This window comes from Nannobrachium achirus (genome assembly GCF_963921795.1).
Source record: "Nannobrachium achirus genome assembly, chromosome: 19".
Lineage (NCBI taxonomy): Eukaryota > Metazoa > Chordata > Actinopteri > Myctophiformes > Myctophidae > Nannobrachium > Nannobrachium achirus.
Window position 1 is genome coordinate 32,411,398 of NC_137826.1, and position 24,315 is coordinate 32,435,712.

Genomic DNA, 24,315 nt, shown 5'->3' on the forward strand with positions numbered 1-24,315 from the left:
CTACCACCTCATACCTAATGATTGAGTAACGACTGAATGACGGGAGCGCGCCTTGACTTGATTTTATTGCGACTTGACTGTGACCGCGAAATCATTTGAAAGTCAGCAGGTGTAAGGCCAGCTTTAGAGATGTCAGTCTGTGTGGTGGCTTTAGCACAGGCCTCAGATCAGCAAGGTATCTGAGCCAAGGCCTCTCATTGAAGCCTAGCCTTGTTATAACATGCAATAATATGCAATTGCGTTTCAATAAGATCCCTTATCTCCACCCCTTGTCTATCAAAAGAAAAACAACACACTCCGACAGACTACAGAAAGTAAGACTTGTCAAGTGAAGAGGTACTAAGTTTAAATGTATTTAGTTGTTAAATTGGTTGCTTTTTTCATTGTAAGTTGGGGGTCATCTTGTGTTGTCATAAATAAGATAAATAAGAATGGGATAGAGTGTTGATTTTAGAGAGTGAGGGAGGTGTTCTAGTGGGAGATGAGCCAGAAGTTTGGATGGAATTTTGATTACATGCTTTACAAAAGAGGGAGAATCTGCAACATGGATGGCCAGCGTGTTCACTTCTCATATTGCTTGATAAAGGTATGTTTAAATGCAAATATCATACAGCCTGTTGGTCTGATTAAGTTATTGATCTGAAAGGATGGATTTTAATTGGTGGTCTTCAGAGTAAAAATGTTCTTTCAGCATACTGATTTTAGTGAAAATTCATAGTTTTCAGTTTGAACTGTGACAATGACATTGTATTGAGGTGCTCTCACTATAATAAGATGTTGAATCATCTTTTTCATAATGCAAGGCCTGAAGTAAAGCACGGTAGATAACTAGATATGTATCTCACAGTTCAGCTGCCATCTACTTTGGGGTAATTTCTTGGCTGTTGGCTGGCAGGAAGCCTGTACTGAGAAATAATTTAAATGTGTTATGTTATCATCGACAGGGAGAGATGACTGTCAATGCTAGCAGTGGCTCACAAGGACAGCTAAGGTTTAAGGTTAAGGTCAAAGGTTTCATGTAATAGCGCTGTTAGCTGTAGCTCATTCCATTGCATTTGCTATCTGTCTAATGGTCACACAAGGTTTTGTCACTGGAATTAGCAAATGGTTTAATCTCAAGCTGCCCATTTAAATGACACCATTCCCATTTCCGGACAGTATGGTATAATGGTGATGATAGTACAGAGCATTAACACAGACCTGGATTAGAAAGGGGCGGTTCCCCTAAGGATAAATATAAAGCTGTTTGGTTAACATTGGAAGCCAGTCTTAAGAGGCCATTTTTCTCTTTTTCTATTCTCAAAGTGAACATAAAGTACAAGTGACAGAATAATAGCTATAGGCTATTTCCTGGGGCCACAAAATGTACCACTAGCAGTGAGTCTAATAAAGTATTCAATCCTATTGAGCAACCTGTTACCGGCTTTACATCTTGGGTAGATTTCGGTATCAATATAAGGAAGTGTTAAATGTTTTACTTTTAAGGTTAATTACATTATGTTGTGCTACTTACAGTACAGATACATAAAGAGTGTTATTTTATTATAACTGAACTACTGTAAAAGTCAGTTCTTGGTTTCCTCTTTCTGTGTGCTTTTCTTTTAAAGGTATCTATTCTGGATGAATGAATTCATGAGTGTTTGTGCGCGTGTGTGCATGAGCATGTTTTGGGCATAATTCCTATGGTGTGGCTAGGTACAATATATTTATTTTGGAGATGCGTGACCTGATTAGTTTCGGAGTTGATTAACTATTAGATGCATTGTTTGTTGAAGGAACTGTGCTGTAGTGTGCTAATCCATGTTTCCCTGTATGCTGACCCAGGAATGGTTTTAGTTTTAAGATAATTTTAAGAGTGCATTGGTATATGCATTGAATTAGTAGATCTATACCGTAAGCGTAAGCTTACAAGGTGTTGCAAAGTATATACAGTATCAGAGTTTTTATTTAACATGTCATTTAACCCACTTTGTCCTTCAGCACATTGCAATGACCTGCTTTCTGTAAGTTCTGTGACTCTCTTCACTTGTGCTTTGTAAATTCTGGGTCATCTTCACTTTCCTGGATTTTATAATTCTAACTAGAGTACTTTGGTCTCATAATGTATTGGTTGTGGTTCCTGTTCCTAAACTGTGACTGTTTCCAAATGCTAGTTCCAAATCCGGGAGTTGGAGGTTACTCATTCTCAATCTAACTGGCTAACCGCCCTCAAAGAGCTTTATCCTGTCCTTAACCAAAACCAACCCATGCGTAACCATAACGTTTTCTACCCTATTGCCTAACCAGTGGTTCTCAACCTTTTCAGGCCACGACCCCCCAAATAGTCATATTTTAACTGGGGACCCCCCACAATGACGAGCACTAAAAGTTGAGGCATTACATTTTGTATAACATGGTTACGTTGCGAGACGTTGTGAGCATGTAGACCGGCTATTTTCACACTTTCTGCCGCTAATAGCCTATTCTTTGGCCAATGTTTAATTTTTAATTTTAGAAAGAGGTCCTTAACGTCCTTAAATTGTTGGTTTGTTTACTGTTGAGTGAGAAAACAATGTTGCACATTAAGCTAATCATCTGGGGACCCCCCCAAAATAATTTGGGGTCCCGACCCACAGGTTGAGAACCACTGTTTCACCTGCACCTACCGGTAGATCAGCTTGGCAATGCATCGTGGTTGTGCTACTAGAAATTCTCCTCAATCTACATATTTTATTTATATTTATTTACGTATTTATAGAAAATTAGAGGTTGATGCTTTCATTGATAGGTTTTCACTCTAAGGGTCCTTATCTAAATTGAATCAATATTGAAAGTAGAGTTCATATCTATGACAAAGACAAAGAAACAGTTCAGGTCAGACTCTACAGTGTCAGTAAGTGGGTCAGAATCATTGTGTTTAGGGTATAGACAATCCTTAATCTTTGGTCAGTGCATACAAACAACACCCAAGCTGTGTCCTACTCGCACACTCTGGGGATTAACCAAGTGTGCTAGATAGGCCACTGCAGACACACCCTATGTTTAGACTGCCCATGTAGACTTGTAGACTGGTAAACCTCTGAACATGAGGATGCAGTATGACATGCTCTACACAGCTTTATTTCTTATTTGAATGTGAAACAGTGGGAACATCAAAAATGTTTTGTGTGTTTTCTAGGGAGACCCACTATGATTGGCCAGTATAGTCGCTTTGATTGACAGTGTGTTTTTGTATTGTAACTATGCCTAAACCTAACCTTAACCCTAACCCTGACCTCAGTAAAGATTTGCCTAAAACACCACAAAAACTATACCTAAATCTAAAACGTAACCCTAACCTTGACTGCCAGGAAGCCAATTGGTGGAATCCTAATAACGTAATGGAAGTCAAAACCGTGCCGACATTTGGAGCTGACTGACCTCATGACTGATGTCACAGGCCTTTTTTTGTTTGTTAGTTTTATTTTTATTTTTACCATAGATCTATCTCACTGGTCCTGACCTTTTGCCATAAACATGCAAATGGATGCTATCATTATGCAGCCTATTTCTGACAGGGTCATATCTACAGTATTACATTAACCTGCCACTTAAAGTTAAGATAATAGATAGCTAAGATAAAAAAAACAAAAAGTTAAGATAAAAGAGTATAGTTTTCCTCCTGGGGCTACCTGCCTTCTGAATCAGTTGAATAGCTACCTCCAGGCACGGCTCCCTCTGCAACCTGTGTTTTGTCAAACTGGTTCTTTCACAATACTTTAGTGAATGACTTGATCACAAGCCTCACCGCAAAGACAACAGTCACATCTGTTGTGTAATAATTAGTTTGGGTTCATGCTTGTATTATTTTTACTGGGTTCATTGTATTGGTTCATTCTTTTATTATTTGTATTGGGTTCGTTGTATGGGTTCATTATATTATTATTTTCTGCCTGTCTAAACAATAGAAAGTGTTTTATTCAGCCATTCAACCCAGGTATGATACAAACCAAGTATCCTAGCCTGGTGGTGTAATATAACTATACGTATTGTTGTAATTAGTTCTGACTGGGTGTGACAACATTTAAGGTGTTCTTCAAAGGTGTCTCAGGCCATACCTATGTCATTTGTCATGTTTGCACATCTTTGAAATGCTAGAAATGCAGATTCAAGTGCTCCAGAAATGGGAAGGCTAATTCTTGCCATATCAGGACTAACCTGAAAAACACTAGTACCAATGCCTTTGTTTTTAAATGTTTGTCACTGATTAATACAAAATAACATTTATAGGTCAACATTTTGAATCTTTTTTGGGGGGGCTGAGAATCACAGGTTTATGGCTCCATCTTGTGGTGCACTGAGCACACTGAAAACTGTAGCATAGACTTTCACCCTGTAGATAAGGCAAACATAACAGATGGAGGTCACCATCAAACTACAATGCTCAGACTTTAAAACGGTTTCCTCTTCGAAAGTGTTATATTTATTTAGCCATTCATCCCAAGTAATATGATAAAAACAACTAAAACAAACATACCGTAGATTTCATGCACTCTGTGGTTGTAATTAGTAGTGACACTCAAGGTGATACTAAAACAGGACATACCTATGCCATTTGTCACATTTTCCCACAGCATATGTTGAAACCAGAAATTCTGATTCATGTTTGAGTTCACCAGAAAAGAAAAACTAATATTTTTTTGGCATATCAGGACTAGAACCTAACAACCACGACTATGGTTTATTACTTGTTTTTAAGCTTTATTAATACCATGTAGTATATTTATAAGCCAGCAGAATGTAAATCTAATGCATTTTGTTGAGCTGAGACTAACGTTTATGGCTCCCTCTTGTGGTGTCCTGATCACAGTGAAAGTTGTAAGATATATTTCCCTGTATGTAAGTTACATACAGCCAATGGTCAGTGTAGCCTAGTAAACGAACAACTTCAAATGGTTTCCGGAAGAGGGCGGGTACGAGGCTATGGTCAGTGTAGTGTTCACAATTATAAAATCACACAATCATTATGCATAGTTAGATTTAAAACATTTACTTTTGCATGTATGTATGTGAGTCAATAGTGTGTGGCCTGTACAAAGAGATGGGGCGCAGAGTAAGAAAGTGCATGCAATCAGTTGACATTCACATTTTTAAGGAGACTCAATACGAGCATTGCTGCTCGTATTGTTGCAATACTCCCACATTATTCGTTCCACTCGGGGATGCAGTTAGTAGAACTCCGTTTGGATAGTGCCACCTGTTGTAGGAGCCCGCCTTTTAGTTTCCCTATCACTGGTAGGTGTTTTTGGGCACCCAAAAGGGGGCGACAGTGGCAGGAAGAAGTAAGAGAGGTAATTGGTGTGGCACCACCACTCTATTTATAGCCCTCCATTTATCCCAGCAGCTGTCCCTCTTCTGTCTCTCCGGCCTGCATCCGGAATAGTGTGTCTGCCAGGGTCCTATCAGATTACCCCCCTCCCCGCCCCACCCCGCCTCGCCCGCCCCTCAGACCTCGGCATACACTGCTGACGGTGACGTTCAACCCGCACGTGGTCTCCCTGCCTATACTCAACTAGGACTGAGGTCTGGAAGCTTTTACCCAGAGCCCCTGTCTCAGCCTCGACTTGCAGTGGCAAGAGAAGGAACACTGGAAAGCTAGCTGACCAGGTCTGGAGACAAGGTAACAACGAGCTAGGCCCCTGGACTATGTGGCTCACGGTGTGCTTTCCCCACCATCGCGTACTATATGCTCTTCCATTGGGGCACTGCCTCAGAGTGGCCTGCTTTTGCTGCTGAAACTATTTATAGGAGTGGACTCTGATGAAAGCTAGGCCAGGGATGGTGAAACATGTTGCTGCTGCTCCAGCAGCTACACTGACTTCAGTTCTGTCTCACCAATGAGTACAAATTGGTCCATTTTGGCCTTCGTTAGACTGGACCTAAAACTCCAGGAGATATTATAGTGTGTTTTATTACATCGATCCAGCAGCTTGATTACATGGTATACTGTGTGCGATTTGTCAAATGAGCTGCTTGCTTATGTTGTTAATTGACTATTCGTACTACTGACAGTGTTGATTGTTGCCAGTTTCAATAACCTTATTGCTTTTGTGCGATTACCATTTATTTATTTTGTAAAACAGGTGAATGTAGTGGTGTTGTAGAAGAAAACAGTAGTTGAAAGACATTCTGTCTTGTCGTCATAATAATCTATTGAATAGACTATTAATAATAGCCTAGTATTTCTACTGGAACTAAGAGGTCTTGTTTTGTGGAGCTCTATTTGCCCATACCTTCAGTATGTCATGTTTATTAAATTAGGGTCTACACTATGAGCCATTTAAACCCATTGAACCAAACGCTCAATATTCAGGGATATGCCTGTTCTGTTTGGCAATTTCTTTTTTGCTGTGCACTTTCTATCCTGTGTTTCTAAAGTCTGTACGTCACTTACCAATTCACCAATGTGGTAACTTAGGCTACCTGCTGCTATTACTTAAAGAAATAATCCAAATTATCAATATATATTAGCGGCTGTCATACATTTAATTTATTATACGTCATAAAGTGAAGGCCTATCCCTAGGTACTTTTTAAAACCATTATGCAGTGACTGCTTTTTGGGGTCTATTCTCCACTCTCCTTTCTCCATGCTATCCATTTCATTATCATATCTTCTGTCCTCAGGGCTACATGGCCCTGTTGATATTTGAATGTCAAGAAAGTGTATTCATTCATTGAGCATCCTAAAACTCCCTCTCCCTGTATTATCCGTTTCCTCCTTTTGCTGCTGTCACTGTTTCTGTCCATCTCTCTACCTCTCACAGCTCTCCCCATGTCTTCTGAGTCACCATCATGGCTTATCGATCACGCTTTTCATTTTGGGAAAAAAAGGGAAGTCTTGTTTTATTTTTCTGCTCTAAGGCCTCTCATTTCTCTTATGCATGTGGTCCTTCATTTCATGCTTTCTGGAAGTCTTAAGTAGAGTATAAACCTTATTTGGTGTGTGTACTGTGTAGACCAGGGATGTCAAACTCAAATACACAGTGGGCCAAAATAAAGAAATTGGTAAAAGTCGAGGGCCGGACTGGTTCAATGTTTATTGAACAGCAAAAAAGTAATTTTCCTTCAAAAATCATTATGTCCCTTAATAACAAGATAAATGCAAAAATTAAACTGCATGCATATTAGAAACTGAAAATAGTCATATGAGAAAGTAAATCAAAATCAGTTGCATTAATTTCTATGCCCTTACGTACGTGAACAACGTACTCTGCCTCCCACCTGGCTTAAAAACCATTCGTTTAGACATTTTTGGGGACGGGAGAGGGGTAGCTGAAAGTTGACCACATGCGATACGCTTCCACTGCTGATGGAATAATAGTGAAGACGTAGGATTGTGATATTTGCCAATGCACTCACACTTGTAGTATTATGGTTGTGTGTGCAATATACCAGCGGGCCAGTTCTAATAGTAATTAAATATCATCCCGCAGGCCAAAGATAATTCATTCGCCTTGAGTTTGACATATATGGTGTAGACAGAGACACGCCTAAATCTGTGGTTTAATGAATCATTTTCGCTGTTCTCTCATGTAGGTTGACGTTGATCAGAAGCCAAATGTAAGTGCCACTTCACCTGCATGAGTTTGGACAGCGTTCACTCTATATGTAGTATCACTAGAAAGGATTTGTTGCATTTCAGGGGGTCTTTCTTAACTATGGTGACATGAGGCGATATAGCATGCAAATATTGGAGAGATCTGCACTGTTATGTAAACGTATAGGGTTTGCATTAGCGTTTCTTAGCCCAGTTCTCATTGTTCTATATCTACACAGTAAAATCCTCAGTTTTATTCACTTGCAACTCAGGATGTACAAATGGAACTAAATGGGCCCTAAGGGTCTATTTGTTTCCATTCATACACTCTCAGTTATACCAAGCATTTTAATGTGTAATTAACCAAAACAGTCATCCAAGTGTCACTGGCATCCTAGACAGTGGACGTGTGTGTGTGCCAGGGACCTACGTAACCATCACCAGTGTCTCTGTCCTCCTCTGTTCATGCACAGTCTGATGGTGATGATAATCAGCCTCAACCAGTTGCTAGCCCTGTTCTAGACAGAGCAAGTGGCCCACAGCCCACAACCGCAGTCCCAACTGTGGAGTCCAACATTGTCAGTGCTATGGGCGATCCCGATCCCAGCGGTAAGCGGGTAGTGAAGGTTGTGAGAAGGGTTGTGAGGCGGGTGGTTCCTGGAGGAACGGCAGAGCAGGGCCCACCCGCTGTCTCTGAGCCCCCCGGGGGGGCAGCCTCTGCTGCTGCTACCTCTGTGCCCAAAACCACCATGGCTGCTTCCTCGTCTTCGGGGCGCCGGGAAGAGAGGGATGACATTTCTGTGGGCCTGGCCAGCCTAATGGGCAGAGGTAAGACCAAGGAGCACCGGCCTCGCACCCGCACCCAGGACCGCAGGGAGGACCTGCCTCAAAAAGAAGAGACTGAGAAGGACGAGGAGAAAGAAAGGGCAAAGGAGCCAGAAGAGAAGGCCGCAGAGCCACAAGAGAAGGCTGCAGAGGGGAAAACACAGCAGGCCACGCCTGCTGTGTCCGTCATTGCACCATCCCAACCAGCGGCGCCAAAGCTCAACCCTGTCCTACCAGTTCCCAAGCCTGACCCACTGGCCCCTCCTCCTGGCTTTATCCCCACCCCCAAACAGAATCCGTTGACCCCTCCTGCTGGTTTCATCCCTGCCCCCAAACAGAATCCGTTGACCCCTCCTGCTGGTTTCATCCCTGCCCCCAAACAGAATCCGTTGACCCCTCCTGCTGGTTTCATCCCTGCCCCCAAACAGAATCCGTTGACCCCTCCTGCTGGTTTCATCCCTGCCCCCAAACAGAATCCGTTGACCCCTCCACCTGGTTTCATTCCTGCCCCCAAACCCTCCAACCCTCCGGCGCCAAAACAGAACGTGCTGCCACGGCCGCCGGGTTTCGTCCCTGTCCAGAGGACGGATCCTCTGGCGCCCCCTCCAGGGTTCGTTCCAGTTATTCGTACCAGTGTTGTGAAGAAACCAGAGGTACAGAGTGACCGGTCTGCCTTTAAAAAAAAAATACTAAACTGTGTGCTGTGCCTGTGAGATATTAACATCAATGGAATGTGATATCATACTAGTAAGACACCTCAGGGCGACAAGCAAGGGCCACAGTGATGATCAGGGTTTGTGGACATCAGGAAACTCCATATATGGGCATAAAAGGGATTTGTTCCCCTGGCATCACAGGGATCTCCATATATGGGCATAAAAGGGATTTGTTCCCCCTGGCATCAAAGGGATCTCTCTAACAGGGCATCATTAATATTGATGACATCAGGGAACTCCATATATGGGCATGAAGGGATTCTGTTAGTGTGACATCACATTGAAGCCAGAGCGTGATGTCAGAGCGGCAAACCCATTCTGGTAGAGTGGTTCCCCTGACATCACAGTGACATCAGAGCATGAGGACATCATGATGACACATTTTTACGGTCTATGGGTTTTCCCATAGACCGTCTACACGTAGTTCACGTCTACACGGAGACAAGCTGTGACATTTCTCATGGTAAACTGCGACCTTCGGTTGCAATAAGGTGCTGCTGGACCTAAAAGTCACTTGTGCACTTTGTCGATTCGCATGTGTTTAGTGATCAATAAGGCATTGCCAACTTCTCAAATTCATTTCTGTGTGGATGTTTTTCAGTAGGCCTATGTTGGTTGAATTCACCCATTCTTACTTTTTAACTTTTCCATTGTCATTTCATTGATGGTTTCTGTTGAAAAGAGCTTTGACAGAAAGAAGTCAGCCTGATTTAGTGAATGGTAACAGGGTGTGTTTCCCTTCCCGTGGACAGGCCTCATCAGGCATGTCCTCTAGAAGTCTGGTGGGTTTGAGTTTGGCTAAGAGCACTGAACCATGACCCCATTACTTTAGTAGTTTCTCACCCTGTAGTCCACCAATGTTTGATTCCTCTCACCAAATCTGTAGACTGGTGTGAAAACATTACTAATAGACCATTATTCACTCGGTGGCCTTTTTGCTCTTACAGTACAGTAGTAGGAAACACCACCCCCTTTCAAATCTTATATGGAACTTCACTATCACTCTAACATCACATTTCAGTAACTCATCTTTGGTGTGTGTGTGTGTGTGTGTGTGTGTGTGTGTGTGTGTGTGTGTGTGTGTGTGTGTGTGTGTGTGTGTGTGTGTGTGTGTGTGTGTGTGTGTGTGTGTGTGTGTGTGCGTGCGTGCGTGCGTGCGTGCGTGCGTGTGTGTGTGTGCGTGCGTGCAAAAATCATGCACGCTTGTCTTTGTGTTTAATGTATGTAATGTAAAGGTAAAGGATGCCATGGCCTCTACTGGTGGTAACCTTATTCCTGAGGTTACAGAGTCTAAGACTCATCCTACACATAATGAAAAGGTGTGTGTTCCTTCCAGGCTGCAGACAAAAATACAGATAAGAGTGTGTTCTCCATAGTGCTTCCTCTAAGACTTTTATTATACAAACAAACAAATAAGAGTATAATTTACAATTTAGGCATTTAGCAGATGCTTTTAATCCAAAGCAACAAAGCGAGTAAAAAGGTAATTTAATTTGGTTTTCAGAGGTCTTGAGTAGACACTGAATGCAGTGATTTCAGAACTATAGTTCTGTGATCCCTTTTCGTAAATATAATTTTGATAAAAGTCTTTCAGTTGTTGGTTTTATATGTATACTGTTGGTTAACAGGTGATTCCCACAGAGGAAGATCACAAACGTGTGAAGAGGATCTTTTCCAATGACAATGAAGTAACGTCACTCTCCCCCAGCTTGTTTGGTTTTATATGGCCTGATGCTTAACCTGTGTTTACCCTGGCATCAGCTTAATGGCAACCCAGCATGAAGAGCAAAAATCCAAATGAGTTTTGACTGCTGCCAGTAGGGTTGCAATTAAAGGAGTGCTCTCTGATGTTGAATTTGTTGTCTAAATTGAGCCCTGCCCCTGACATTGCTTGCGTTAAGATTTTCAAGTCTAAGTAGGGACTGCGGAGTAGAAACCTTTTCCATCAACTTAAAAAATAAAACAATCTTTTTTCTACTTGGCCAGATGAGTGAGTTGAACTCATGTCAAGAGTTTGTGCACCTGAGTGTGTTGTGATATACTGGCTGGGAATATTCTGTGATTACATGTTTGTTGGGGTCCAGCTTTATTTTTGAGTGTATTGCTTACCAATTATGGCACAGCAATTCTTGTGGGTGAAAACAAAAAGATACATTGGCATGAAGTATAATGAATCTCAATTTTGTGTAGACTATTTTGACAGCATTTCTTTCTGTTTCTCCTCTGTCTCATTGTGTCACTGTCTAAAAGAGTGGCTTGGTCTAAATGGGTGTATTTCTTTGTCCTTTGTTGTTATTTGACTATTCGGTATACTCTCCTGCTGTCTTATATATCCTACTCTTTGTTTCTCCTTCTGCTTTTCTGCTGGCCACTGGACCTTGGCTTACTGCTGTCTCTGCTGCTGTTTGCATGGCTAGCGTTCAACTTCCAAGCGCTCCATCTCCTCAGAGGTACTTGTCGCTCTGCCATGCTCAGGGGTGTTTGCAGTAAACTCTGGGCCCTGGGTACAAGGATTCAGTGTGGACCCTCCATGAATATTCTTCATAGGGGGAGGGGGTTTAACCCATTTAAACTGGGAACGGATTATTACGCATTATTTTGTGCTTCAACTATTGAAAAATAGCAGATACTGGTATACAAGCTCACAGCACGGCACCGAGTGCCGCGCTGCGAGCTTGTAGATCTGCAGCGCCAGAAGCAGAAGCAAAATTTGAGTTACAAATGTCCGCTTTAAAAAATACATATACCAAATCTACAAGCTTGCAGCGCGGCACTCGGTACCGAGCTGTGAGCTTGTATATCTGCTATTTTTCAATAGCTAAAATTAAGGCCCCTCCACCTTGGGCCCTAGTAACTCAGTCCCACTCCCCCCCCCCCCCCCCCCCCCTTGTGACGCCCCTGGCCATGCTTGTCCCTAGGCAGGGACCTCAGCCCCTCCCCCCAGGGCAGTGCTCTCCTCTACTGACCCCACTGTTTCTTATCATTGTTGAGGGTGCTTCCCTTCACCTGTCACCGCATTCTCCCCTGGGGTGATGCACAAGGCTTCAAACATCCAGTGTCATTCTCTATTGTTGACTTCATACTGTAGCTCTATTGTTAACTTCAAGTCCTGCATAATGAACTGGCTGTAGAAGCTGGACCTAATTACAACTGTCAACTTTTAACAGTAGGCCTACCAAAGAACCACAATCCTCATCCTTTTGACAGATATGTACAAATACATGTTCATGCGTATGCATTTTTCACAATAGAAACAACTTTAATGAATCAAGCGCCAAATCCTGCAGGTGCAGCTGGATTTTAGTCCCATACACTAGACACTGGCAATAGTTTTCTTTTCACTGTAATGTTTATGAGTTTTGCAATCCATGAGCGTTTGGATCACAGTTGTTTGCATGTGTCACAATGTTGAAACAATTCATTAAAAGTGACCTTTCTGTTAGCTCCTCAAATGACCGCATCCTGTGTCATTTCCTTCTCCAGTCTCCTACTCCTAGGTTGCCAGAGGACCCTGTGGCCATCTTACAAGCAGCGCATGCTGCAGCCACCCTGTCTAAGGTCTGGCTATGGCTATTCTTGTAGTTCTGGCTGCACCCTGCATGTGCTCATATCTTAAGAAAGTGGTGTGTTAAGTGCAGTGGTTCTCAAATGGTTATTCAGTGTGCTTATTGTCTCAGTAATTTACCCAGTAAACCACTATATACCCTGTCGTACGACTAATAGCGAAAATAGACGATTTACAAGCTCACAAGAAAATGTACGTTTTTTCCCCTAGTGACATGCCCAAAAACCAGGTTTAAAACCCCCCCCAAAAATAGAACATTCAACATTCAGTGTTTTTTCTGTAATCTGTAGTTTTTTGAATTACTAGGCTCAGAAAAGTGAGTTCATTTTCCTCTGGACGTACGCATCATCATCCAGGGGAGGGTGTTATGTGGTTGTAGGGAAGGGTGAACGCAACAACCAAAGTGGTGAATGGTAAATGGTGTATTGGACCGATGCGAACACAATGTAAAGTAACATCAAAGGTGATACACCCTCCCCTACAACCACATCCTCCCCTGGAAGATGAAGTGTACGTCCAGAGACAAAATTAACTCACCTTTCTGAGAGTAATTATTAAAAAAAAATCTACAGATTACAGAAAAACCACTGAATGTTGAAAGGTCATTTTTTGTGTGTAATTAAGGTCAGGAAAAAAAAGCTTAAGAATATATACAGTATATATATATTTTAAAAGACCTTTAGTGCCTACAACTGTAGATGTACTATATGCCGAAATCTTTATTGGTTTTCAATATGCATTTGTGATTGCCTTTGTTTACTGTGGTATATGATAACGACATATTTGGTTTCTGAAGTCTGTTTTCATTTTGTCCTCCAGGCATGTGATGTGGTGTTGCTGTGTAGTGTGTGGTTTTGTGGATTATAATTGATCTCTTTCTCATTCTGTTGATGAGAAAGAGCTGTGGTAGTTGTGTGGTCACACATTGATACTATGGACCCCAGGTCATGCTCAATAAGCTCTGAGCTCCAACAATTTAATTAACTCCCCTATTACCTTTTTCCTTAATATGTTTTTCCCCCCTTCCTTTCTTCATTTAATTGTTTTTACTTCCGGTGACTGCATGGCATGCGCTATTAATGAAAAGGCTAAATAAATTGCAATGTTTAAGGATACATAGTCAATGCATCCCTGGCACTGAATTGGAATATATGACCATTAACACAGAAGTTTTGATTGATCGATTGATCAATTGATAGATGACTGATTGATTGATTGATTGAAGTTCTTCTTGAAATGGGTATAATCTCTGGCTAATCTCAGATCATGTTGATGAATTTCATTACATATGCAAATCTAGCATGGTCCTACATTGTAAGAACCTCACTCAGCATTAATTAATTGAAAGTTGCAGACGGATAAATTCACACAATGGATATTACAATATTGTGTAAACCTTTGCACAATATTGTGTATACACTTTTACACAATATTGAGTATACACCTTTACACAATTGGTGTAGTTTTCCTCAGTTTTATTAGTTTCCAGTGCATTGCCCCTCATGCATGACATTATTTGTCATTGTTTGCCATCTAGATTCCTTTTTCTTTCTTCCTGTTGTTTCATGAAATATTCTTTCTCACCCAGGGCAAGACTGAGGAGCAGATAACTACAGAGAAGGCCTGGTACAACACTGAGAAAGTATGGCTTGTCCACAAGGATGGATTTTCTTTGGGTTGGTATGATTTCAGTTGCTTTTCATATAGTTTCAGGTTATATCTTAAAATATATTTTAAAATATAAACCTCTTCAAGTCTATTAATTCATGAGACTAATACATATTTGGGTCACAAGTTTAATGTGGCAGGTGAGTGGAAAGATCAGGTCGATGAAATCCTTTCTGAGAATTCCAGCAGACTTGATTTAATAAATGGATTGCCCCTGCCACTTATCATGAAACTGAACGCAGTCAAGAGTAGTAGCATTGGCCAAGGTACAACATCTATTCTCCAATTTACATTCACCACAAAAGTCCCTACTTGACTTGACTGATAAAACTGTACACTTAGTGAGACGGTGGATAAGGCCTGTATACACATGCAACATGTAACATCATATTTCACAGTAAACGTGAGGGTGATCTGGGTGTTACCAATTTTGAATGGATTTATATTGCTACAAGGCTCGCCCCAAATAAATATGTTGAACAATGATGACCAGTGTGTAAGAGAGCTGGCTCAATCTTCTCTCTTATTGGACCTGAAAAAGACGCAAGGTCACCATGGCGCGTGGTTCGGATCATAGCTTCCTGGACTTCAAGAGGAAACCCAGTAGAAAGCTGGACAGTCGCTCTCCTGGCTTCGGTGTGGTTGGACTGGGCGGATTTAAATGATCTGTGTTGCTGGGCAGAAGTTACTCTAGAGTGCAGTGCATAGGGTCAAACTCTGACGTTGTGACTGTCTCTGAGGATGTTATATCTGACCACAGTATCTCTGTCAGAGCAACTGTGAACGTGTGTTGAACGGAACACCAACCTCCACTGACTGATAGAGGCCTCCAAGTACTCATGACAGAATAGTGGATTTGATATCAAAGGACATCTCTTCTATTTTCAGTTCCTCCATTATGCTGTATAAGATTAAGAATTCTACATTGAAGCCTAGTATGTTTAGTCTGTGTAAAGAGGCTTCAGTGTTCTCTCTAACATTACAGCTAGATGTTTTTGTCAATGAAAATCATAGGGAGGTGTTCATTCTCGAGGTTGTCTGTACTTTTGATTACAGCTTAGAGGAAACCTTTCTTTCCAAAGTGGTAAAATATCAACGACTGGTGCAGTCCATATCATTAGGTGGTAGGCTACAGCTGTAAATTCTAGTTTTTACGTTTGGTAGTTTGGTACAAGTTGGTTGTGAGGGGCTTGCAGATGGCCGGCCTCTCCAAAAGGAGGATCAAGCAGTAAGTGAGCTACTGCTTAGTAGTTATTATAGGATGAAGGACGCCACTCAGTTTGGAGGAGGCGTTGTTTCCTTTAGGCTATACCCATGAATGATGTCTGCTGTGTCTGACAAGTATGTCAACATATATGTAACAATGTTCTGTTGTCTAGCCCTTTGTATCTGTCTGTTTAAACTGATTATACAGTATATGAAGAGTTGATTTAAACAAAGCTAGTTTTCCAAATTGAACAATTGCTTTACTTTTCTGGAGCCTCCTCGTTGTTCAGGATGATATAGTCAGCCACCACAGAGCTATCAAACATTAGTGCATATCATTTCAAAGTGTGTTTTGTTCCCCATTACCTGAAATACCTGTAATAATATACTAAATTACATAGCCACTCTACTGAAGACCCAGCCAGGCAGTCTGCCAGAGGGGAAAGTGAAAATCCGCCTGGAGAGCGATGGATCTCTGCTGGAAGTGGATGAAGAGGATGTGGAAAAGGTATTTCATTGTGCATTACAGTATAAAGTTAGCTTAAACCTCATAATATTTGGTGTATAGGGAACGAAGGAGGGGATCAAGTACAGACCAGTAAAATCTCGATATTTCGATGTTCCATTGTTTCGAATTGCCAGTACCCCGGTTTGGGTTTGGGTTAGGGTAAGGGTAAGGGTTAAGTTTAGGTTTAGGGTTAAGGTTTAGGCTTTGGGTTAGCATTCATCAGGTTAGCATTCACCTGCGTCGGCAGGTTAGCGTTCACCCGCGAGTCCCCTGGGGTCAACAAAGTGTTTCATTCATTAGTTCATTTATGATGATATTTTTCTAATGCATGTACAATATGGTGTTCCTTTCACTTTGAACTACAGGCAAATCCCCCAAGGTTTGACCGCATGGAGGATCTTGCCTCGCTACAGTACCTGAATGAGTCCAGCGTAATCCACACTCTACGCCAGCGGTACGGGGGCAACCTGGTACACACCCACGCCGGTTCCAACATGGTGGTCATTAACCCCATCAGTGCCCCCTCTATGTACTCTGAAAAGGTAGGATGCAGCCTGTTCATGCACTGGAACTGATCTGTTATCACACAGGGAAGGATCTTTACACTGGCCACAGATGGCATACGTACAGTAATCCAGAAGGCAACAGTATGCCCAGATGCCCCTAGTTCCCAACTGACCAGCATCCTTACAGAAAGCACCCACCCGTCTGTCTTTCTATTACATCATCGCCTCTAGGGATGGGACGATAAGCGATATTATCATTGATCGTAATAAAAAACACTCTGGTACCAGTTAAACCCTCTATAATTGGTAAAGGGTACTTATAATATACGTACTTGATACAGTCTTTTTTCACTCTCTATCAAATTGTTCTACAAATTGTTCTACTGCGACTACTGTTGTGAGCTTGTAGATCTGCTATCTTTTCGCAAATATTCCGCCCCAGGATAATGGATTGTCACTGTCGCGATAATATCGTAAATAGCGATTTCTTTCGTCACAATAATCGTGATATTAAATTTTCATATCGTCCCATCCCTAATCGCCTCCTGTTTCTTATTCTCCTCCTCCTCTCTCATGAGCTTGTAGATCTGCTATTTTTTCGCAAATGTTCCGCCCCAGGATAATGGATTGTGACTATTGCGATAATATCGTCAATCGCGATTTCTTTCGTCACAATAATCGTGATATGACATTTTCATATCGTCCCATCCCTAATCGCCTCCTGTTTCTCCTCCTCCTCCTCCTCCTCCTCTGTGTGTGTGTCGTCCTGCCTCAGGTGATGCACATGTTCAAGGGCTGCAGGAGAGAGGACGCAGCTCCTCATATCTACAGCATGGCCCAGACCGCCTACAGGAACCTGCTGACCACTCGTCAGGACCAGTCCATCGTGCTGCTGGGCAAGAGTGGCAGTGGCAAGACCACCAACTGTCAACACCTGGTCCAGTATCTGGTCACCATCGCAGGCAGCACCAGTAAAACCTTCTCTAGTAAGTTGGGCCCAAACAATGCCAGGTGATCGTTCACGGGGGGACTTGCAGTAGGACAAGTCCCGTCCAATTGCTATATTTGATCAGGCACGTGCACTCATAGAAAAAGTACCCTCTCCAGAGCATGAATGCAGTTTTCACTATGGTTAAAGAAATGCAAATGCCACCTTCCCATGTCATACCTGAAGGCAGCATTCAAGAGAATTACCTTGTCCCAACTCTCCTGAACTTGAATGCAGCATCTTATGTTGAAATAATTGCCCTCTGTGTAGAAATCCATGCTGTTACGCCACATCTCCAGTATTCACTTGATTATGCTTAGTTCAGTGTTTTATCAAGTACTGAAAATAGCCGACCTCTAGGCTCACAACGCGTTGCGCTGCGACGTGTTGGAGGTCTGCTATTTTCAATATTTTCCGCAAAAGGCCCTTTTAGAGATTTCAGCCCCTGCCTCTCTAACATTCTCTGCACGTCCCTGTATTTGATTGTTAATATCTTGCGTCAGTTATGCTCGTATCACCTGTCACTCAAAAGTTACAATTTGAATCTATAGTATAAACTGTGGTAATAGGGTATGTGTTTTATGTAAAAATGTCACAGTGTGCTCCAATTGGTTTCTGAAACGGGCCTCCAAATGGCAAAGCCTGCTACTGTGTGTTTGCAACAAAATACAATGCAGATTCTTTGTTTGTTTTGAAAATGAAAATGCCATGTTTATGGTCCCTTGCTAAGTTGTAATGAGATCCACACCTTTGCAGGTGATACTGTCATAATGTTACCTGATGTTTGTTTGGTACCAAATAATGCATTACCATTTGTCTGTGTGCTGTCCTATATGTCTGGATTTTCCTATTAGCGGAGAAATGGCAGGCAGTCTACACAGTTTTGGAGGCATTTGGGAACGCCTCTACCTCCATGAATGGGAACGCCAGTCGCTTCTCCCACGTCGTTTCCCTCGACTTTGACCAGGCCGGTCAGGTGACCTCAGCCTCCATCCAGGTAATGATGTCATCATGTCTACCTCTTTCTCGTCTGTGAGTTCAGATGAGACATCTGAATGTGACAGAGCTGTTTTCACACAGATGCCAGATTGTGGTTTGAAATGGTATTTAGGTTCAGCGGTGTAAAGTAAGTAAGTACATTTACTTAAAGGAGTAGTTCACCACTTTTCAACCTGTCTTCATATAATAGGTCCTCACTAATGTTCATGATAAAATATCACAATTTTTTTCTACTCGGTCCAAGTCTCCTAGGAGAGCTGTGGGAAGTTCAGAATCCATCGTCTTGTGACATCATCATTTTCCAAAAAAAGAAATGTATCAATATTTTTGAAAAAAATATTTTGATTTTTATTATCGCGAGAACAATGGCTTCCACTTTAAAATTGCAACTTTTCAGGAATAGAAAGCCTGCAGTTTCTATAAGCTGGATTGGCAATCGATGATGTCACAAGACTATGGGTTTCTGACCTGCCCACAGCCCTCCTCTGAGAAAAAAAAGAAAAAGAAAAAAGCTATTTTTGAGTGACGACCAATTATATGAACATAGGTTGAAAAGTGGTGGAGTGCCCCTTTAAGTCCTGTACTTAAAGGAGCTATAGTCAACTTTTTCTTGAAAAACGGATGCTAACATAAAAATAATGTTTCGAAAATATGTTATAAAAAAATAAGCTTCATGTATGTGTTTCTATTCAAAAATGACCACAAAAAGTGTAAAATAATGATAAAATAATCATTTTGGCCATTGTCAGACTGACACTTTGTTTACATTCTAGTCTATAGACTAGGATGTAAACAAAGTGTCGGCCCTACAATGAAAAAGTTGACTATAGCTCCTTTAAGTACAATTTTGAGGTATTTGTACTTTACATGAGTATTTCAAATTTCCAATACTTTTACTTCTACTCCACTACAATTATTTGAAAACGTAAGTTAAAACCACTTTAGTCCTATTTTATACCTTGGCTATGATGCAACACTTTGTGAGCTTGTAGATCGGCTATTTTCAAACATTTTGTACTTTTACTTTTGGTTCTTTAAGTACATTTTGATGCCAACACTTTCATACTTTTACTCAAGTACATTTTGAATTCAAGACTTTTACTTGTAAGGGTGCCCTCACACCAAAATACCTATGAGAGTGGAATCCACGTTCCGCCAATGCATTTCAATGAGAGTGAAGCGGTTTCATGCCAGCAGAGGATTTCTGCAAAAAACGCTCCCTTATCATTGAAATGCATTGGCGGAACGCAGAATCCACTCTCATAGGTATTTTGGTGTGAGGGCACCCTAACCGAGTATTTCTATATTTCAGTATTGATTGCAGTATCAATTGATACTACAGTAAAACATTTGAGTATTTTTTTCTACCACTATTTAGGTTACTGTGGTTACGGTATTATCTTATCCTGATGTCTTTCAGACCATGCTGCTGGAGAAGACCAGGGTGGCAAGAAGGCCAGAAGGAGAAGCTTCCTTTAACGTCTTCTACTATCTGCTGGCTGGAGTAGACAGCTCTCTGAGGTTAGCATGAATACTCTAACATCATACCTAACATTCTGTTCATAGTGGGAGCCTGTGTATAGCTATAATTATGTCGCTTCTCGCCCTTAGGGCATCTTATCGTTGGGTGGAAACCTTGTCCAAAACCGTAAATGGTGCATTCATGCAGCGCCTTTATCCAAGGCGCTTTACAATGATTGTGCATTGCGTTCACCCATTCACACTAAGGCTGGGCGATGTTAGAAAAACCTTCGATATTCGATAACATTGTTGAATACCTCAATATCGATATTACTCACGATATTGGTAAAAACTATTGCATTATATCTTTTTTTATGTTTTTCTGCTTTAGGTCCACTGCCTGCCTAACCCAGATAATGAATATCCAAGCATGCACATTGCACAGTACACATAATAAGGACATGAAATGCCTTATTTCCATTTCCAACAATGGTTTTATTGAAATAAACACACCTGGTTACAGATGGACTGCTTTTTTGCATGTGCTATGTGTACGCATAGTGTCTGTTAATTAATTTGACACTTAAACTAATACCTAATTTCAAGCCGTCATCATCGATATGTATACCTTGCATGTTGATACCTTGATATCGGTACATTTTCAATATATTGCCCAGCCTTAATTCACACACACACACATTCATACATAGACGGCGGAAGAAACAATGCAAGGCACCAACCTGCTCATCGGGAGCAATTAGGGGTTCAATGTCTTGCTCAAGGCCACTTGAGACAATAAACTCTGGGGGAGCCCGGGATCTAATTGGGAACATTCCAGCCGCTACCTCCTGAGCCACTGCTAACCACTAAAACCAGTTAGGAAACAGGAGGCTAAAATTGTCATTTGCCAACCAAGCACCTACTGAATTAGCCTCGGTACCCAGGTTTTTATTTTTATTCGTGTTCCTACTGAACACGATTTTAATGTTTAGCTGACTGGACACATGGATGTGGACAATTGTGTTGAGGTCAAACGTTTAAGTCTTCTGCCTCGTCTTTGTAACTAACAGCTGCTCTCTCTTTCCCAGAACTGAGCTGCATCTCAACCACCTTGCAGAAAACAGTGCATTTGGAATTGTGCCTCTTCCCAAGGTAACCACCGCTGGCTATTAGTCTGGCTGTTTTTCTTTTATGGAGTACAGTAACCAACAGAACTCCCATGAATGTGTGTGTGTTGTCTCCCAGTCGGATGACAAGCAGCGGGCCTCTCAGCAGTTCTCCAAGCTGCAAGCAGCCATGAAGGTTCTTGGGGTCAATGCTGAGGAGCAGAAGGCCTTCTGGCTCGTCTTAGGAGCCATATATCACCTCGGGGCTGCAGGGGCAACCAAGGGTAAGACCACTGAATAATACCCATGTGATTGATCTCATTGTGCATTTAACTCTGCGTGTACAAAAGCACACTCTCTGAGTCCAGCCACTGTGTAGCTGGACAAAATGTATTCCTAGGCATAAAGCTGTATAAACGAATACAATTATTTACGGATGTAAATATTGACCGAAATACAGTATCAACTTTGACAGTATTAAACATTATGCCACACTACAATTAAATAATATCTCAAAAAGAAAAAGGGCCTTTCTGTGTGGAGTTTGCATGTTCTCCCCATGTCTCCGAGGGTAGATACCCTCACAAAAACATGCAGTAATCCTGGTCTCTATAATACCTCCCCCTGGCCATCAGGGGTGCCTGATGGAGGGGAAAGGAACTGGTTGGAATAACGTGTTCCTTCCATGCGCTACGTCCAACCGGTGAAGCTCCCCCTGTCAGGTGACAAGAAGCGGTTTGCTCACTCCTCATGCACTGAAGGAAGCATGAGCTCAGTTCAGGGCTCTCCCCAGGTTGGCAGAGGGAGAGCAGAGCCCAGGATTACAGCTTAGGCAATTGTCACCGGGTGAAAATGGGTTACAAAATCGTGGGATAAAAATGTAGAGAAAAAATATATATATAAAAAAAAAAAATATATATATATATATATATATATATATATATATATATTCTTCTTTTTTTTTTTTCAAATGACATGTTATCCATAAAATATTGTGTGGTATGGGGACTACATATGATATCACACTAATATAGAGTTTCCTTTTACTATGGCCACTTTGCTGGGTTTACATTGTGGATGTTGGCATTGCAGCATGATCAAAGTAACACAAGAGGGCAGCAGAGATCTCTATTCTTCTGGAAATGCCAAATGAGGACCATGGTACATAAAATGTGTTCCTTTCCTTTTAGACATATCACACACCCTTTCTTTTAATATCTGATACAGACAGTCTTACTGCATTATTAATAATGTATGTACTTTAATAAGTCAGAAGAACCTATTTATTTGATTTTCTAGCAGTAGCCCAGTATGTCTTTTTGAAGTGTGCCACTTACCTCTTGATGTGTTCAGTTAACTGTGATGGCCCTACTTAGACGATGTATGGCGCAGGGCATAGAGTGCAGGACGCAATCACAATTTGACTGTCTATGTCTATGACATTAAATTGCACCGCGGTTTTACGTTGTGCAGGATATTCTTCGATTGCCTTCTAAAAATATCTCTCGATCATTCTTTGCTTGCCTATAAAACCGCCTCAAAATGTGGAAGGCTGGGGATTTGGCTTCTGTGACCTCCGCCAGACAATAATATGTATCTCTGGAATGCAATTTTGTGTCCTCAAACCACTGTCATTACGGGGAGGTCTGTGTGTGAGTGCACGTTGTGTGCAGTCATTTCCAGCCTGACCGGAGACATAATCCTACCCTGTCAGAGGCAGGATTGTCACCACACCACCACCAGACTATGTCATGTGCCCGCGGCGCTTGGCAGTGGGGCTAATGGGGGTTTTCATGGTCGTGTCTCAGCTGGCAGGAAACAATTTGCGCGTCACGAGTGGGCCCAGAAGGCGGCCTACCTGCTGGGCTGCACCCTGGAGGAGCTGTCTGCCTCTATCTTCAAGCACAAAGCCAAAGGCACTCTGCCAAGAGCCAGCACCCTACGGCAGCCCGCTGAGGAGAACGGCACGGGAGGAGACGCAGGTACAGCCTACAGACCACACGCAGCAACCATGACTATCTCATCAGTCTCTGCATTCAGCTGGCTATCTACCCCCCCCCCCTCCCCCCTCCTCCTCCTCCTCACACACACGCACACGCACACACACACACACACACACACACACACACACACACACACACACACACACACACACACACGCGCGCGCGCGCGCACATGCACACGCCCCAGTCTCCATCATCACCTGGGGGAAATTGCATGCTCTGTAAAAGTAAAAGCTTATCTAAGTAATGGCTAGCAGAGCTTCACAGTGATAAGTACACACACTGTATCAGGACAAGGAAGTTGAGATCCGCTCTTCATTCATTGCCCTTGAAATCATAATTGGCTTGCATTGATTTTTTCCCCTTCTTCTTCTCACACACGTGCACTTCTTCTGAGTTTTATCAAGACGGCGACGCACCTTGAAGGGCGCACGCACACGCACACGCGCACACGCGCACACGCACACACGCACACACACACACACACACACACACACACACACACACACACTCACTCACTCACTCACTCACTCACTCACTCACTCACTCACTCACACACACACACACACACACACACACACACACACACACTCACGCACTCACGCACACACACACACACACACACACACACACACACACACGCACACGCACATGGACAGACACGCACGCGGACAATGCTTATCACTGAAGAGATGAATGGCCGGCCTCAATTTCACCCTGCTTGTATCTCCCCTTGCACAGCACATATGGGAGTATAGAGTGGCACACAGTCACACACATACTCCCAGGTGTGCGTGCACATGTACATATATTATAGCAGTGGTTCCCCCTGTGAGAGAAGTCCAGGTGTGTGACAACCACACATTTTTATTACGGCATACATCGATACAAAAAGTTATGAATTATCTTTTAATCTCAGTACTTTGTGAGCACACATTTCATACAAATATAGGCCTACAAATGTATATTTGAACAACTTTGAACACCATTTTGTTGTGTTACAAAATATCCTCGGGCGTCAAGAGCCTGCAGCATTCCTTTATGAGCGGGTCCTCCGAAAGATGAGCTATGAGAAAAAAAAGACAACTGAAATTAATCTCAAGTGTGAAACTCCTAAATGATGCTGAGCTGCAGAGCTTATTTAGAGCCAGTAGAATAGCTTATGGCCCTAATACATTCACAGATCAAATATGCTACCATGTAGGCC

The 24,315-nt window shown here is 42.2% G+C and overlaps 1 protein-coding gene across 1 annotated transcript in view; it reads left to right on the forward strand.

Annotated features, from left to right (window-relative positions):
* LOC308304777 (unconventional myosin-XVIIIa-like) overlaps positions 1-24,315 on the forward strand; it is a gene marked incomplete at both ends in the record, with an annotated part of 88,286 nt that overhangs the window by 3,662 nt on the left and 60,309 nt on the right. The window contains 12 exons of the mRNA XM_080749407.1: positions 8,031-9,035; positions 10,727-10,786; positions 12,582-12,656; positions 14,252-14,339; positions 15,939-16,045; positions 16,411-16,587; positions 17,327-17,537; positions 18,394-18,536; positions 19,959-20,059; positions 21,088-21,151; positions 21,245-21,389; positions 22,914-23,087. Of these exons, the coding sequence (XP_080605533.1) occupies positions 8,031-9,035; positions 10,727-10,786; positions 12,582-12,656; positions 14,252-14,339; positions 15,939-16,045; positions 16,411-16,587; positions 17,327-17,537; positions 18,394-18,536; positions 19,959-20,059; positions 21,088-21,151; positions 21,245-21,389; positions 22,914-23,087 (2,350 nt within the window). The remainder of the gene's footprint in view (positions 1-8,030; positions 9,036-10,726; positions 10,787-12,581; positions 12,657-14,251; positions 14,340-15,938; positions 16,046-16,410; positions 16,588-17,326; positions 17,538-18,393; positions 18,537-19,958; positions 20,060-21,087; positions 21,152-21,244; positions 21,390-22,913; positions 23,088-24,315) is intronic.